The sequence below is a fragment of the Camponotus floridanus genome, unplaced genomic scaffold (assembly GCF_003227725.1).
Source record: "Camponotus floridanus strain SB8 unplaced genomic scaffold, Cflo_v7.5 scaffold30, whole genome shotgun sequence".
NCBI classification, from domain to species: Eukaryota; Metazoa; Arthropoda; class Insecta; order Hymenoptera; family Formicidae; genus Camponotus; species Camponotus floridanus.
In genome coordinates this window covers 1,647,908-1,665,048 of record NW_020229437.1, presented here as the reverse complement: position 1 = coordinate 1,665,048, position 17,141 = coordinate 1,647,908, and the positions used below count along the sequence as shown (strand labels likewise).

The following is a 17,141-nucleotide window of genomic DNA, read 5'->3' as shown; positions in this document are numbered from 1 at the left end:
GCATCTTTCTCTTTTTTAATTTTCTTATCGCATGTTTATAATGTAATATCAAAGAGAGTTAAAAATTGTTGTCTTTTAACTTCTATCTACTTGATAGTAATTTTATAAGTACATACGTATTTGATGCGATTTTTCTTTCTCTTGCTTATGTAAATTGTCAATACTGGATAGTACATCTACTTTTACTCCCGATTGCTGCTAACCTACGACTGTTAGGTAACAATAGGCAATAATAAATAATATATTTTCATCGATATACGTATCAAAAGATGATATACATTAAGAAATTATGAAAGTGTGTATTTTATATTCTATTGATAAATCTATGAAAATTTTATTTTTTCTTGTTGCTGTTTCATATTCTCGATTTCAGTGTTGAACGTAACATATGAGAGATTACATTTCTGGTATGTAATAAAAATTGCATGTATAATATAGTCCTCTCTGCTAATTCGTCTAAGAATTGGCTCGGAAACAATTACTATAGATATGTATATCATAAAGATATTAGATATAGAAGAGAAAAAAAGAAATATCGTTGATAAAAAATACTTTCATTATTTCCTTAGGATTGTCACAAGTTTGTAGACTCTTGTGAAAGAATGTTACTTTTCTTATTTCACTCTTTTCATAGGATAAAGATTTTATCAAACTAAAGTAATCTGGAAAACAGTAAATATCTTTAAACATTTTTTAAATTACTTAAATAAAATTTATAATATGTTATATAAACAAATGCAATGTATATATCTTTTCTTTAATTAAAAATGCACATTCTAAACTTGACATTTTTTATTGTTACGTTCGTGGGATGCTTTCGACCGCCATCATGGACATCATTATTTAAACGTGTTATTTACACTCTCTATAGATTATTCATAATTATCATTTTATATACTTTTGCATTTTTACAATTTATGGACATTGTTCTGAATGTTAATAATCCTGACGATTTCACTAACAATCTGTACATGATGTTAAATGTATCCGTTTCGGGATATAAGTTATTAATTATGTGGATTAATTATACAAACATTGCAACATTAATCAATAAATTTAGTGAAGAGCCATTTAAACCACTGGATTCAGGCGAGCTGGAAATTTACCGGAAATTTGACAAATTAATACGGTTTGATCTCTAAGTATAATATTCAAATTTTTAATCAATAATAATTTCTTTTAAATCTGTATTTTAATTAAGTTGCAAATGGCATTATATTTAAAAAAAATATTTTGTCCATATTTAATTGTGTGTGTATGATTAATTTAATTTAATTTCATTTAATTTCAAAATTTAACTTTATTGATCAAAATTTAAAATGCTACATATGTGATTACAAGTGGAAATTTTTAAATTATTTTATAAAAGCGTACGCTATATTCAATTTATAATTAAATAAATAAAATATTAATCAATAAAAAATATTCAATTAATAGTTTTACTATCAAATATTAAAAATCTTTTGTACAGAATATATATATCAAAAAATACTTCATATTAAAGCTTATTTAAAGATAACAAAAATAAATCTTTAATCACTTTTTTAGAATGAACACATTACGTTATACGCTCCTAATCGAGACATCATGGTCATGTTCTGGTTTGACATCGTTGCTTGCCGATTTCAGGCATAAAAAGTTAACATACAGAGAATGGGTACCATATGATTATTCATCTTACATGGTATTTTGTATCACGTATGCTCATCAGTTTCTAAGTACATTTTATTGCGCTACTGTGAATGTCGCTTGCGATACTCTCATATGTGGCCTCTTAATGCACGTGTGCTGCCAAATTGAGATCTTGGAATATCGTTTAAAAAAACTTGTGAAGAATCAAGATACTCTGAGCTACTGTGTACATCATCACAACAGTATATTTGAGTTAGTTATCCTAATAATAACTGTTGAAAAAAATATTCATTATTTTATTCAAGGTTTTCATGATATATTAATTGTCATATATTAATTGTTGGACGGAGAACAGCGATATAAATTAAATCTTATTTCTATAATTGTTGATAAGTAAAATCTAAGATTATCTTTCTTTTTGAATTAAAATGAATCATACTCCTTTGATCTAAAAGATATAACTTATTATTATCAACTTATATCATATCACTGTTTTACTAATAATTTTTGTATGGCAAAATGCGCATGCTTTTCGGTACAACTATTACAATAACAAAAATTGACATTATAAAAATAAATAAAAATTCTTTGTAGGTTTGCATATTTAGTAAATGCAAGATTCTCGCAAATAATTGGATTCCAGTTTATAACGAGTACATTAATAATATGTTCCAATCTATTTCAACTGAGCAAATCGTCATTGAGTGTAGATAACATTGCATTAATCATATATACATGTTGCATGTTGACACAAGTATTTATTTATTGCTGGTTCGGAAATAAAGTCAAATCAAAGGTATATTTAATAAAATTATGATTATATTTTAAAATTAAATTAAATATGTTATCATAACGCTATAATACTCTTTTACAATGCTCGTTATTAAGTCATGCAATATGAATAAACAGATTATAAATAGTATTATTAAGTATTTGTAATATAAATATATAATATCTTTTTTTGCATAATTATAATGCTCACACAAAGAAAAAATGTTGCATATTGATTTATAGAGCCTTCAATTAGCGGATAATGTTTTTCAAACGGAATGGCCAGTGCTAAGTAATAACGTTAAAAAAGATCTTCTTATAATTATGAAACGTGCGATAGTGCCTATCGAGTTCACTACTGCACATATCATTAGCTTGAATTTAGATTCTTTTGTAGCGGTTAGTACAAAAAATTCAATCATATTATGTGTTTGTGCACAATTATTTGATTAATAAAATGTCACTAATTTTATTCGTTTTGTTATTTTAGTTGCTTAAAACGTCATACTCTGCTTATAATTTATTAGTACGAGTGCAAGAAGAATAATGTATTATATATTCCTCTATTATATCTTAGATGTAGTTAATATTTTTGTTAATAAGTAATTTATAAACAAGTGCAATAAACTAATTATCGGTAATATAATTTTAACCTCTATAAAATCTTTATATCTATAGTAATTATCTACTAATATAACAAATTCTTATTAATATTATTTTATGATATAGTGCTTTAAAAATATGATTCCCGAAAAGATATGAAAAAAATGTTAGGTAAAAATGTTAGTATATCATACCATCTTGCTACCATTATATAAAAAATATATTTTTATCATCTATTACAAAAGACTATAAAAAATTGTTAAATAGTTTCAGTTTTAGCGTTATGCAAATTTTTATTTTAATTAAACATATATAACGAATTGACAATATTTGAATATTGAGTGCGAAAATTTGTATGAATCTCTTTCTCTCTCTCTCTCTCTCTCTCTCTCTCTCTCTCTTTTTCTCTCTCGCTTTATATATATATATATATATGTATATATATATATATATATATATATATATATACTTGCTTGACTGCATAAATTTATAATATAAGGAGATATAAAGACTCTAAATGCAATCCCTTTCTTCGATATTTCTCAATATATGTTAGTAGTTTACTTGAACAATCCGACAGATATAAGGGTCAATGTAATTCCTGCTTTCCGTTTACATTTCCACATGGAATAGCGACTATAGAAAAATCAATATATAAAACAAAGTGTACGATGATATACTATATTGTGATGATAGGACATAGACTGTATGATGACAAAAAAAATGTAGTATAACGAGTGTATAAGTACATTAAGATTTAATGAAAATGAATATGTTTTCATTATATAACATCCCCGAAAGATATGAAAAGGACTACGAAAAAATATTAGATGTTTCATACCATTTCCTTATCATTATATAAATGTAGACAATGACATTTTGTAATTGGTAAAAAATAAGGAAGCTATTCTAAAACTTTAAAAATAATTCACACAAATAATAATCTATCAATACATATATATGATATGTATCGGTCGAAAGACTTTTGTTTATCTATACAAATGTTTTTTCTATTATCTCTGCTACCACTACAAATAGAGCAATATCAGGTAATTTTGTAATAGAAATTTCATTTTGCAGCACAATTTGATTTATGTATGTATGTATCATTTTGTAAGAAGTGCATCGTATTGTCGCATGTTATTGCGATAATAATATAGTTGTCTTGTAGTAAATTCTGAAAAATGTTTCTCTCTGGAAATCAAGAGATAGTAGTTTCATAATAATTCTATTCTATTTCATGCGAAAAAGTTAAATTTTTCGAAGCAAACGAGAGTTGAACGAAAATTTTAAATTCAATGTAAGTTATATAGCAAAATGTTTTATATTTTAAAACAATATTGGTATAATATTATTGCAATAAAATAATTGCTTAATGCTTTTATTATTGTAAAATCTTTTTCTACAATATTTTATGTAATATTTGACATCATAAATAATTTTTAATAAAACATTAACGTTCCTAAAGAATAATTATATATAGCAAATAATTTAATTAGTAAATAATCATGTAAAATGAACACTATTTAAAAATATTATCGTACAATTTATAGATATTTTAATGATTTTTAAGATTTACAAATTATTATACTAATAATTAACAGATTACAATTATTATAAGATTTATATAAAAGGAAACTGCAAAAGAATTTTTATTACAAAATGCGTCCTATGCAATATACGCTCACAGTTCTCGCCGTCGCTGGTTGCTGGCAATCAGCGACATCGTTATTTAAATACATGATGTATAATGCTTACGCTATGTTAATTATTTTAATGTTATACACATTCTCAGTGTCGCAATTTATGGATCTTGTATTGAATGTTAGTAATTCTGGTGAATTTACTGAAACTTTATATCTACTGCTGATCGTGCTCATGGCGTGTTACAAAGCTATTATATATAATATGAATTGGCGTGTTACAAAACTATTATATATAATATGAATTTAAGTCATAAAAATGTTGCAATGATAATTGAATACCTTACTGAGAATCCTTTTGCACCGTTGGACAAAAATGAAAAAATAATTCGAGAGAAATTTGATAAGATGGTAGAGTAAGTATAAAATAAGATATTTCTGATATTTATAAGTTAATAAGAATTAATTAATTATATTTATTATAGCAAGAAATTAGTATTTTATATTCTATATTATTATACAACTTTTAAAATATTTAATATATATTGTATACTTTTCAGAAATAGATGTTGCATTCTTTTCAAACATATTTTATTTTATTTTAAAAAAATATATAATCTTTCTTCTCTTCTACAGAAAAAAATTTTAATTTAATGAAATATAAAAATATAAAAATCCTAATTAATATTTAGATATAGATAAACTAAATAGATTTGTAATTTTCTAGGAATAATACATTTTGATACTTGTCTTGCTGACTTGTGTGTACATCATTCTGCTCTCCTTATTTACGGAATTTAGAAAGGAAAACTTATCTTATAGAGCATGGCTACCATTCGATTACTCAATCTCTGCAATAATATATTATCTCACATACACTCACCAAATGATGAGCATGACTCTTAATGGTATCGTCAATCTTGCTTGCGACAGTTTTACTTGCGGCTTACTCTTACATGTTTCCTGTCAGATCGAAATTTTGGAGTATCGATTGTCAAAAATCGCGAATAATAAAAAAAATCTTCGCAATTGTGTATATCATCACAATTGCATATTTGAGTAAGTTTCTAAATATCTGTAGGTTCTGAAAGTCATCATTTTTTATTACTATTACATGATAGATATTTGAATGGTGATTTTCGAAACTGATTTTCACACACACACACACACACACACACACACACACACACACATACACACACACACACACACACACACACACACACACATACACACACATACATATATACATGCACTTATTATTACACACAAGAATTACACATATCTATTTTAAAGAATTTAAATTCTCTCTCTCTATTTCTTTCTCTCTTACCTTCTCTTTGTCTCTTTCTCTCTCTCTCTTAAATAAAAAAATAATAAATTTGCAAATTTTTAATTTTGATTAGCATTTAATAATCGAGCATTAATAATCCATTTAATAACAGCAATAATGAATTTCAAAAATAAGATCTTGAATTGAATAAATGTATCCTATATAATTGTAGGTACGCGTATGTAGTAAACAACAAATTTGCGAAAATAATCGCTATTCAATTTACAGTAAGCGCTTTGGTGGTGTGCTCGCATTTATATCATTTAGCTGTGACGTCATCCAGTACCAGATATATTCAATTTATAATGTGTATAGCTTACATGTTAGCAGCAGTATTTTACTAATATTGGTTTGGAAATTAAGTCAAGCTAAAGGTATTTTTTTAGCAATTTACACCTGTTTATTTATATTAACACTATTATATATGTATACCATAGTATAAGAAAAACTTTTCTTTAAAAAGAAATATTATTGAATTCTGTTATATATATATACATAAAATATAATAACTATATTTAATGTTTCATTATGTTTTCATCTAGAGCCTACAATTGTCGGACAGTATTTACAACATGGAATGATCGAGACTTAGCAATAGTACGAAGAAGGATCTTCTAATAATTATGAATCGATCTTTGATACCTATTGAATTTAATAGTGCTCATATCTAAGTAAATTTAGATTCCTTTGTAATGGTAAGAATCTTTCGTTATTGCATAATCATTAGTCACCTTTCGTAATAAATTCATCATTAAATATTGTGTAAATCGAATCAAGTTTTACCAAGACATTTGCACAATTTTTACAGATGCTTAAAATATCTTACTCGATCTTCAATTTATTAACACAAACGCAAGATTAATAAAGAATTGGAAATAATTAATCATAATTTAATTTGAAAATTTCATATATGTAAATGTATAATTATAACATTAAATAACAAAAAAATAAGTTAATTGATAATATCCCTCGCATTACAAAACATAAATCTGCAGAGAAGATTAAAATATCTTTTATTTATCTTCTTTATGTTCAACGAGTGGTAAATTCAAGAATCAATAAGCCCCCAATAACATCCTAACATCATAGATAATACGACAAAAAAAAAATAATAGCAGCAGCTTATAACCGGGTCTACGGTCTAGCTAAAGGTCTGTCTAAAGGTTTTACACAAATATATATTACAACTGTTGATTCATTAACATTTGAGAAATACATTTTTTCGTACATTTATAGCTTAGCTACGAAGCAACATTGCAAATAAATAAAATATTTTATAATGGACATACAAAGCACAATAAAACTGGATCTAAGTATCTTGGAAATAGTTAGAGAATACTAATCTATTAATGAGCATTTCAAGAATTCATTTTCTGTATACTTGATTATATATCAAGTTCCTCTTCTTCTTTTTTATATTTTTTCTCCGTAAAATTAACGGTAAATTATGCAGTTTTGTAATATAAATTAGAAAGGATATAACTTTTCAATTTATCAGAATATTATTTCACGAGAAACATGGTTACAAGTCTGTCAATATTGATAATAATAAAGATACTTTATAAAGAAAGGGAAATATCGAATGAATAATATCATTATCAAGTTGAGACAGTATAGACGATAGTAGATTATTTCTTCTTCACATCATTCTACTTGTCTCAGCGAATATTTAATCAAATCTTTCAACAGATTATTCAAACAAATCAATCGTAACATTTTCGTAAGTTTAATATACAGAAAAAGAGTGGAATACATTTTGAATGCATATTATAATAAAAATAATATATGTAATATTCTTTTCATTATTCTCATTAATTAATTTAACAAATAATTTCACATTTGATTATTAGAACATATTATATATAGGTAGCGGAAACTAATTTCCAATTATTTATAAAAATAAACAATTACTATACAATTAATATATATAAGAATATTAATAAGAATAATAATATATATAAGAATATATAAGAATATTTCTTATAACAATAAGTATAATTAATAGTATAGTAATTATAAAAGTATTTCGTAATCATCTACGCATTTTTCCCCATTGATCTATCATTGTGTGCAGTATATTATTAAATAATAATAATCAAAATTTAATAAAGAAGTCAATATTTCAATCGACACAGTTATTGATGTTGGGCAAATGGATGTTGGAAAGTAATGTTGGGAGGAAAAGCGAAATGTCTGTGTTGAAATTTTCGCTCACGGTTTTAGCGGTCGCAGGATGCTGGCGACCAACATCGTGGACATCGCTGTTTAAGACCATAATGTATAACACTTACTCATTATCAGTGATTTTAACACTATATACATTTGCAATCACTCAAATTATGGAGCTTATATTAAACGCCGACGACGCTGATGCATTCGGCGACGCCTTATTCAATGTTATAACTTCGCTTTTGGCATGTTACAAAGCAATTGTTATACAAAAAAGTCATGAGAGTATTATAACGTTAATTAATAACCTGGCCGAAACGCCATTTAAACCGTTAGATCTAAACGAAAATATGATTCAAGAGAAATTTAACAAAAGAATAACGTAAGTATCATATTTAATATTTTTTATATACTTAATAAAATATGCTATGTATAATAAGATTACAATATATTAATTATGTAAGTAATAAAATTATTCCATTTATGTAATGTAAGCAATGTAATTTAAAGAAAAAGACTTTTAATGTCTCTTTAATAATAATTTTTGAAACAAACATTATAATTCTAATTTTATAGGAATAATACATTATGTTATCTAGTCCTCATTCTCATAACCAACTTGTACATGATTTTACTTTCGTTATTCACGGATTTCAAAAATGGAACATTAATGTACAAAGCATGGATACCATTTAACTACTCAATGTCCGCGCTATTCTATCCCGTATACATTCATCAGCTAATCACTTTAATGTTTAGCGGTCTCGTTCATTCTACCTGTGACAGTATTATTTGTGGATTGTTATTACACATTTGTTGCCAAATTGAGATTTTAGAATATCGTTTATCAAACATTATGAATGCTCGAGAAAACTTGCGCGATTGCGTACATCATCATATACATATATTTGAGTAAGTTCTCTTAAACCTAGTACGCTATCTACATACATCTCTGAGGTCATATATATATATATATATATATATATATATATATATATTATTAGATTTTTCTATTAATTTAATACAAATCGGAAAAATGTTTATTTGCCAGTGAGGAAGAAAAAAATAAAAATATTTTTGCTGCTTAAAAATCAGTTCTTCTGTTTTAGAGTTATTTAACATTCATATATACAAAATTGAAAATAGATACTAAAGTACTAAGTTAATTTAAAGCATTATTTTGCTCAATTTTTTCTCATTTTTTTTAGATATACACACAGACACATTAAAGACATATATGCTCACATAATTATCAAAAAAGAATTAAAATTTTCATCAATTTGATTATTTATTATTTTGTATATATTTATTCAAATATTTTTTAGAAGCTGTAAAAGTAGCTGTAATGTTATATTCTAAAAATAATATATTAATTTTTAATGATGTATTTATATATTAAAAATTTCATATAAAAATATTTAATATAAAATTAATATTAAAAATTACATAATTATTAATATTAATTATTAGTATTAATTATTAATATTAATTATTAATACTAAAAAATATTAATTATTTATACTAAAAAATATTTAATATTAAAGTTTTCTATGTAAATCAAAATATGAGATTCTTATCTTAATCTTTAAAGTTATAATACCACCTAAGATATTTTTCAAAAAGAAGTAATATATTTTCCTGAATTGTTATTTGTTTAAATATATTGAATCTGTCAAAATTCTATCGATTAATAATATTCTGTTTAATTTTAGATACTCATATATGATGAATGAAAATTTTGCCAGAATAGTTCCTAGTGAATTTCTAATGATTACAATAGTAATGTGCTACAATTTGATTCATATGGCTGCCACATCGACCACTACCGCTTCTTATGTACAAAATCTCATGGTTATATGTTGCACATTGGCACCAATTTTTTACTACTGTTGGTTTGGCAATGAAGTTAAACTGAAGGTAGCTTGTTATTAATTTTAATTTTATAGCCAATAATCAGTTTACGAGAACATAATTTCTCTTTTTAAACAGCAAAACATTTGTTTCTCTTTTTCATTCTATCTTAATATAATATACAATGTACATAATATATATATATATATATATATATATATATATATATATATTATGATTATCTATATTACGATTATATAAAATTATATTTACAGAGCCTGCAATTATCGGATAATATTTATAATACAGAATGGACAATACTTAACAACAACGTGAAGAAAGGTCTTTTAATGATTATGAATCGTGCGACGATACCAATCGAATTTACCAGCGCAAACATTATATCAATGAATCTTGAATCATTCGTGATGGTTCGTATAAGAAAATCTTATTCCATGTAATAAACATTTAATTTGCTCATTGATTATATAATTATTTAGGTGCTCAAGACATCATATTCGCTTTTTAATGTATTGATAAAATCGCAGAAACAATAATAAGTAATACAAAACTAGAGCAATTGTTATTTATATTTAATTTGTTACATTCATATAATTGATGTATAATTACGTGAATTACGTTGAATTACGTGAATTACGTTGAAAATAAGAATAGTTTATTAATTAATTGCCAATGAAACATTTTTGAAAAGATATATCACAAAGTTGTTAAGATATATAACAAAAAATAAAAAATAATAAGTTGGAACGATAAAAAAAATCAAAATACAAAATTATAAAGAATGATATACAGGGTTTCCGCAACATACTCATCATTAAATCGGGTTGCCTATCTGACCACTCAGGGACATGCTTTACTGGGCTTGCAGAATAAGATTAAAATGGGAATAAGGAAAAAGAAATCTGTTTTTATCAATCTATTATAATGAACAATTGTGAAATGTAATAATATAAATAAAATATTTATCTAATAATAAATAAAATAATAATAGATAAAGTAACATAAATAAAATTTAATAAACAAATTTGAACAAATATAATGAAAAATACTTATAATAAAAATATATTATAAATAATATATTATAAATACTTAATAAAAAATATATTATAAAAATATATTATATATTTATATATTTGATTTTTAAATATAATAAATTATAAAAACTCGATATAATTACTATTTTCTTCTAAACAGAGCAATCCTGCTGAAAATATCTCTCACTTGTTTTATCAGAAGAGTGATCTCTGCTCATGATCTTATGTCCTATGGACATTTTTTTATGTAGAACATCTTAAAAAATAAAATATATCACACCTTGCCGGAAAATGCAGAAATTCTTAAAAACAGAATTCGTAACGCATGTGCGGAGATCACTTCTCTCATGATAAATCGCATGAAAGAAAATTTCATGCGTAGAATTGCTTTATGTTTAGAAGAAGATGGTGGTTATATTGAACATTTATTATAATTTATTACATTTAAAGATCAAAAATATTTGTCATTATAAGTATATTTTATTATATTTGAATATTATATTTTTTACTATATTTGTTCAAATTTATTTATTAAATTTACGTTATTAATATATAATTAATATATATTAATATCTATTATTAAATATTATAATTAAATGTTATAATGTGTTATTAGATAAATTTGTTAATTTATTAGAATTGAATATTTTATATATATTATGATTATCTATATTATTAAAAATATATTACATATAAATATATAATATATATTATTAAATATATATTTTATCTATATTATTAAATTTCGCAATTGTTTACTATAATAAAATGATAAGATTTCCTTACTTCCCGTTGAACTCGCATTTTAATCTTATTCAGTGAATCTAATAAAGTATGCCCCTGACGATAAGCATCCCGACTTAATGATGTGTTGCGGAAACACCCTGTACAAATGATATGTATATAGAATTACTGTGCATGTATTTTCAATGTTACATTTTGTCATTTTATTTTCTTTGATATATAATGTTGAACAATATGTATGTATATAATTTAAAAATTTATTCATTAACAATATTATGTTACAAAACGATCATTTATTATTTTAAAATGCAGTGTATTTTAAATTTTTATCTAATATGAATTTATGCATTATATTTTCGATGTGTCTGATACTTTTCAAAAAATGAGATTTAGTATTATCACATAATGTTGAGAACCATTTTTGTCATTTTATTTTTCAAAAAAATGTTTGAGCAGGAATCGTCGATTTAAACAAATATGTAAATATGAATAAAATATGTGAATAAATCACAACGTATATTGCAACGTATATTGCAACGTATATTGCAACGTATATCAATGGACACCATTATAAGAGAGTCTCTTTTTATGAATATTTTAATAATAATATAAATACTTTATACGAAAGGAGAAGATCAAGATTATCATTAGAAAGTTTGATTGTATATGCATATTTTGAAATAAGATATCTCTAACTTTCGTCATGTAACACATGATAATAATTTAGCTAGATTTTATGATGTATGTTCATAATATGAAATGAATAACGGGATTGAATATATAACGCTTACGCAATATTAATAATTTTAATATTCTACATATTTTCAATGTCTTTATTGAAATATTGAGAATGTGCATAACATTAAAATTATTTTTTTTTATGGATCTTGTATTAAATAATTCTAACAAATTTACTAAAATTTACTTATTAGCTATCTTGTAACAATAAATTGATCATTGAGTATAAATCTGTATAAAATTGCAGAAATCTGGAAAAAGCTTCACTATCTGCTTCACAATATTTATAGATGTTTAGAATATTTCACTCGATTTTCTATTTATAAACACAAATGAAGGATTAATAAAGAAGTGGAAATAATTAATCTTTCATAATTTAATTTGGTAAATTTATATATGTAAATATATAATTATAATATTGAACGGCAAAAAAACCCGTTAATCGATAATATTTCTCACATTAAGATATAAATTTACAGAAAAATTTAAAATACCTTTTCTTCATCTTTTTTATGTTCAAAAAGAGATAGATTTAAGAATCAATAAGTTCTAATAGTTCTTCATCCCAATATCATAAGTAGTATGACAAAAGAAAATAATGGGAACAGTTTATAGCCGAGTCTAGGGACTAGCTATGTACAAAGATTTTACACAGATATATACTACAATTGTTGATTCGTTAACATTTGAGAAATACATTTTTTTATACATTTGTAGCGTTTCGACAAAATAATATTGAATAAATAAAATATTTTATAATGAACATGCAACACATAACAGAGCTAAATCTAAATATGTAAGTATCTTGGAAATAGTTCGAGGCTACTAATCTATTAATGACCATTTCAAGAATTTATTTCCTGCATACTTGACTATATATCAAGTTTCTCTTCTTTTTTCTTATCCCATTTTCTCCGCGAAAATAACGGTACATTATGCAGTTTTGTAATAAAGATATTATTTCGAAAGAAATCTTCGAAAGAAGACATCCCGATTCATTAGAATGTTCATTTCATGAGAAATATAGTTACAAGTCTGTCATAGATCGTAACAAAGATATTTGTACGAAGAAAAAGAAGTCGAACGAATAATATAATTAATATCAAATCGGAAGACTATAGATGTTAGTAGATTATTCTCTCATCATTTGATTTGTCACAGCAAACATTTATTTAAATCTTTCAAAGTATTTAACACACTATTCAAATAAATCGATCGAAATAATTTTGTAAGTTTATATAGAAAAAGAAAAATATTTTAAATATATACTATGACAAAAATTAAATACAATGCGATATTTTTTTTATTATTCTGATTATTATTGATTATTGTTAAATAGTTTTGTATTTAATTATTGATTAGTTTTTTATTTCCATATTATATGTAGAAATAAAATTAATTGCCAATTATTTATAAAAATGAATAATTATAAAAATACTTCTTATAACTACTATTATAAATACGATTCGTTATAAAAATACGATTAGTTATAAAAATATTTTGTAATCATCATACACATTTTCCTTTATTCTCATTAATCTATCATCGCGATATATTATCAGTTAATAATAATCAAAATTTATAGTAAATAAGTCAATATTTCAATCAACAATTATTGATGTTGGGCAAATGGATGTTGGGAAGTAATGTTGTGAGGAAAAGCGAAATGCCTGTGTTGAAATTTTCGCTCACGGTTTTAGCGGTCGCAGGATGCTGGCGACCAACATCGTGGACGTCGCTGTCTAGAAACATAATGTATAATGCTTATACATTATCAGTAATTCTAATACTATATACATTTGCAATTACTCAAATTATGGAGCTCATATTAAACGCCGACGATGCTGATACATTCGGCGACGCTCTGTTCAATATTATAATTTCGCTTTTGGCGTGTTACAAGACAATTGTTATACGAAAAAGTCATGGAAGTATTATAACGTTAATTAATAATCTAACCGAAACGCCATTTAAACCATTGGATCTGAACGAAAATATGATTCAAGAAAAATTTAACAAAAGAATAACGTAAGTATTTAACATTTCGTATTTAACATTTTATTATTATATATAAACATATATGTCTTAAAAATATATTAAATTAAAATGTAAATTAAATTAAAATATATGCAATTAAGAGAGATTGCATATGTGTATTGTAAGCAATTTAATTCATCTCTGCGGAAAAAAGAATTTTAATATCTCTTTAATAATAATTTTTGAAAAAAGTAAACATCGTAGTCCTGCTTTTATAGGAATAATACATTATATTATTTAGTCCTCGTCCTCGTAACCAGTTTCTATCTGATTTTGCTTTCGTTATTTACGGATTTCAAGAATGGAACGTTATTGTACAAAGCATGGATACCGTTTGACTACACAATTTCCGCGCTATTCTATCCCGTATACATTCATCAGATATTGACTTTAATATTTATCGGTCTTGTTCATCCTACATGTGACAGTTTTATTTGCGGATTATTATTACACATTTGCTGCCAAATCGAGATTTTAGAATATCGCTTATCAAACATTGTGAATGCTCAAGAAAGCTTGCGCGATTGCATACATCACCACATACGTATATTTGAGTAAGTCTTCATAAACTTAGTATATTATACTATCTATCGTGTACATCTCTGAAATAATATATATATCTTATTGGAATTTTCTATTAATGACTACTACTAACAAATCAGGAAAAAGTTTACTTATCAATGAGGAAGAAAGAAGTAAAAATATTTTTGGTTTTTAAAAATCAGATTTTCTGTTTTAGAGTTACTTAATATCCATACATGCAAAATTGAAATTAATTAATATATTCGATTCATTTTTTTGGACAACTTTTTTGGATTTTTCTCATTTTCCTCACATACATATGCCTCAAAATATAGTTATAAATAATTCAAAAAGTTAGCATTTCAAGCAATTTTATTATTTTATATTCCGTTTTACTTAAAACTTTTTTTAGAAGCTAAAATATGTAATGCTGGATTGTAATAATAATAATATATTAATAATATATTAATTTTTAATGTCATATTTTAAATGTCAATTTTTAATGTTATATATTAAAAGTTTCATATTAAAAATGAAATGTTTGTTTAAATTATTTTATGTTTTTCTGTGCAAAACAATGTAAAATATGATGTGCGTGTGTGTGTGTCTGTGTATGTATCTTTGTATTAATCTTTAAAAGTTACAAAATTTACTAACATTTTTTTCCAAGCAAAAACTAATATATTTCTAATAGTGGTATATCGTTATTATAATAAATAGTAGTATATCGTTATTAAAAAATAATATATGTTTCATACGTTTGATTTGCTTAAACATATTGTATCACAATTTATATTGATTTAAAATGTTTTGAAAAGTTGATATATAAGTATAATCTATTAAAACTATTTTAATTTTAGATACTCATATATGGTGAATGAAAATTTTGCTAGAATAGTTCCTAGCGAGTTTATAATGATCACAGTGGTAATGTGCTACAATTTGATTCATATGGCTTTAACATCATCCACTATCATTTCTTATATACAAAATCTCATGATTATATCGTGTACACTGGCACCAATTTTTTATTACTGTTGGTTTGGCAATGAAGTTAAACTGAAGGTAGCTTACTAATTTTAAATTTATAGCCAATAACGTTTGCAAGAACAATTTAAACAGAAAAACACATTATTCCTTCTTTCTCTCTCTTTCTATTTTAATATATATTCATATATATGTATATATTGATATATTGATATATTGATATGTACGATTTTATCATATATACAATTTACAGAGCCTGCAATTATCGGATAATATTTATAACATAGAATGGACAATACTTAACAACAATATGAGAAAAGGTCTTTTAATGATTATGAATCGTGCGACGATACCAATCGAATTTAGTAGCGCAAATATTATGTCAATGAATCTTGAATCATTCGTGATGGTTTGTATGAGAAAATTTTTTTGCAAGTAATAAACATTTAATTTGCTCATTGATTATATAATTATTTAGGTGCTCAAGACATCATACTCGCTTTTTAATGTACTAATAAAATCGCAGAAACAATAATATGTAACAGAAAATTAAAAATATACTGTTATGTATATTTAATCTATTATTTTCATATTTTGATTGTTGTTTGAAAATAATAGTAATTTATTAATTAATTATTTATAATGAGACATTTTTTAGTAAATATATCACAAAATTGTTGAGATGTATTAAATAAAAAGTAATAAGTAGAAACAGTAAGTCAAACTAAGATTATACAAAATGCATGTCTATGAGAGAATATATTCGAATATATAAATAGAGAATTACTGCAAATATATTATTGATGTTGCATTTTAATATATTTCTCTCTATATAATATTGATCAAAAGTTACAGCTTAATATATACTCATTAATATTATGTTATAAAATGGTATTGTATTTAACTAATTTAATACAGTATTTAAATTTTTAATATAAACTTACGCTTTATTTTCGATGTATGTTTCAAGGAACGAGATTTAGTATTTTCATTATTGAATTTTATAATGTTGAATTATTTCTATAATTTTATTTTTTAAAAGATTGTTTTAGCAGA

At 24.3% G+C, this 17,141-nt stretch overlaps 4 protein-coding genes across 5 annotated transcripts; all 4 read left to right on the top strand.

Moving 5' to 3' along the window:
- Positions 1-917: 917 nt before the first annotated feature.
- Positions 918-3,034, top strand: LOC105254421 (odorant receptor 46a-like). Its single transcript, XM_025410228.1, has 5 exons — positions 918-1,129; positions 1,549-1,884; positions 2,227-2,428; positions 2,647-2,802; positions 2,894-3,034. Exons 1-5 carry the CDS (start codon positions 918-920, stop codon positions 2,948-2,950), a joined length of 963 nt encoding a protein of 320 aa, XP_025266013.1. The 3' UTR covers positions 2,951-3,034.
- A 4,551-nt stretch (positions 3,035-7,585) lies between these two features.
- LOC109610237 lies at positions 7,586-9,087 on the top strand. 2 transcript variants are annotated; one of them, XM_025410206.1, is made up of 3 exons: positions 7,586-7,702; positions 8,118-8,533; positions 8,728-9,087. In XM_025410206.1, exons 2-3 carry the CDS (start codon positions 8,124-8,126, stop codon positions 9,065-9,067), a joined length of 750 nt encoding a protein of 249 aa, XP_025265991.1. In that variant the 5' UTR covers positions 7,586-7,702; positions 8,118-8,123; the 3' UTR covers positions 9,068-9,087. The 2 variants fall into 2 exon arrangements, with proteins under 2 accessions (XP_025265991.1, XP_025265992.1); XM_025410207.1 differs by lacking the exon at positions 7,586-7,702 and having other exon boundaries at positions 8,113-8,533.
- Positions 9,088-9,872: 785 nt separating this feature from the next.
- LOC112638443 (odorant receptor Or2-like) lies at positions 9,873-10,570 on the top strand. Its single transcript, XM_025410209.1, has 3 exons — positions 9,873-10,068; positions 10,278-10,433; positions 10,503-10,570. The coding sequence occupies exons 1-3, from the start codon at positions 9,874-9,876 to the stop codon at positions 10,557-10,559; spliced, it is 408 nt and encodes a 135-aa protein (XP_025265994.1). The 5' UTR covers position 9,873; the 3' UTR covers positions 10,560-10,570.
- A 4,226-nt stretch (positions 10,571-14,796) lies between these two features.
- On the top strand, positions 14,797-16,625 carry LOC109610238 (odorant receptor Or2-like). Its single transcript, XM_020028496.2, has 4 exons — positions 14,797-15,130; positions 15,959-16,163; positions 16,339-16,494; positions 16,564-16,625. Exons 2-4 carry the CDS (start codon positions 15,969-15,971, stop codon positions 16,618-16,620), a joined length of 408 nt encoding a protein of 135 aa, XP_019884055.1. The 5' UTR covers positions 14,797-15,130; positions 15,959-15,968; the 3' UTR covers positions 16,621-16,625.
- Positions 16,626-17,141: the final 516 nt, after the last annotated feature.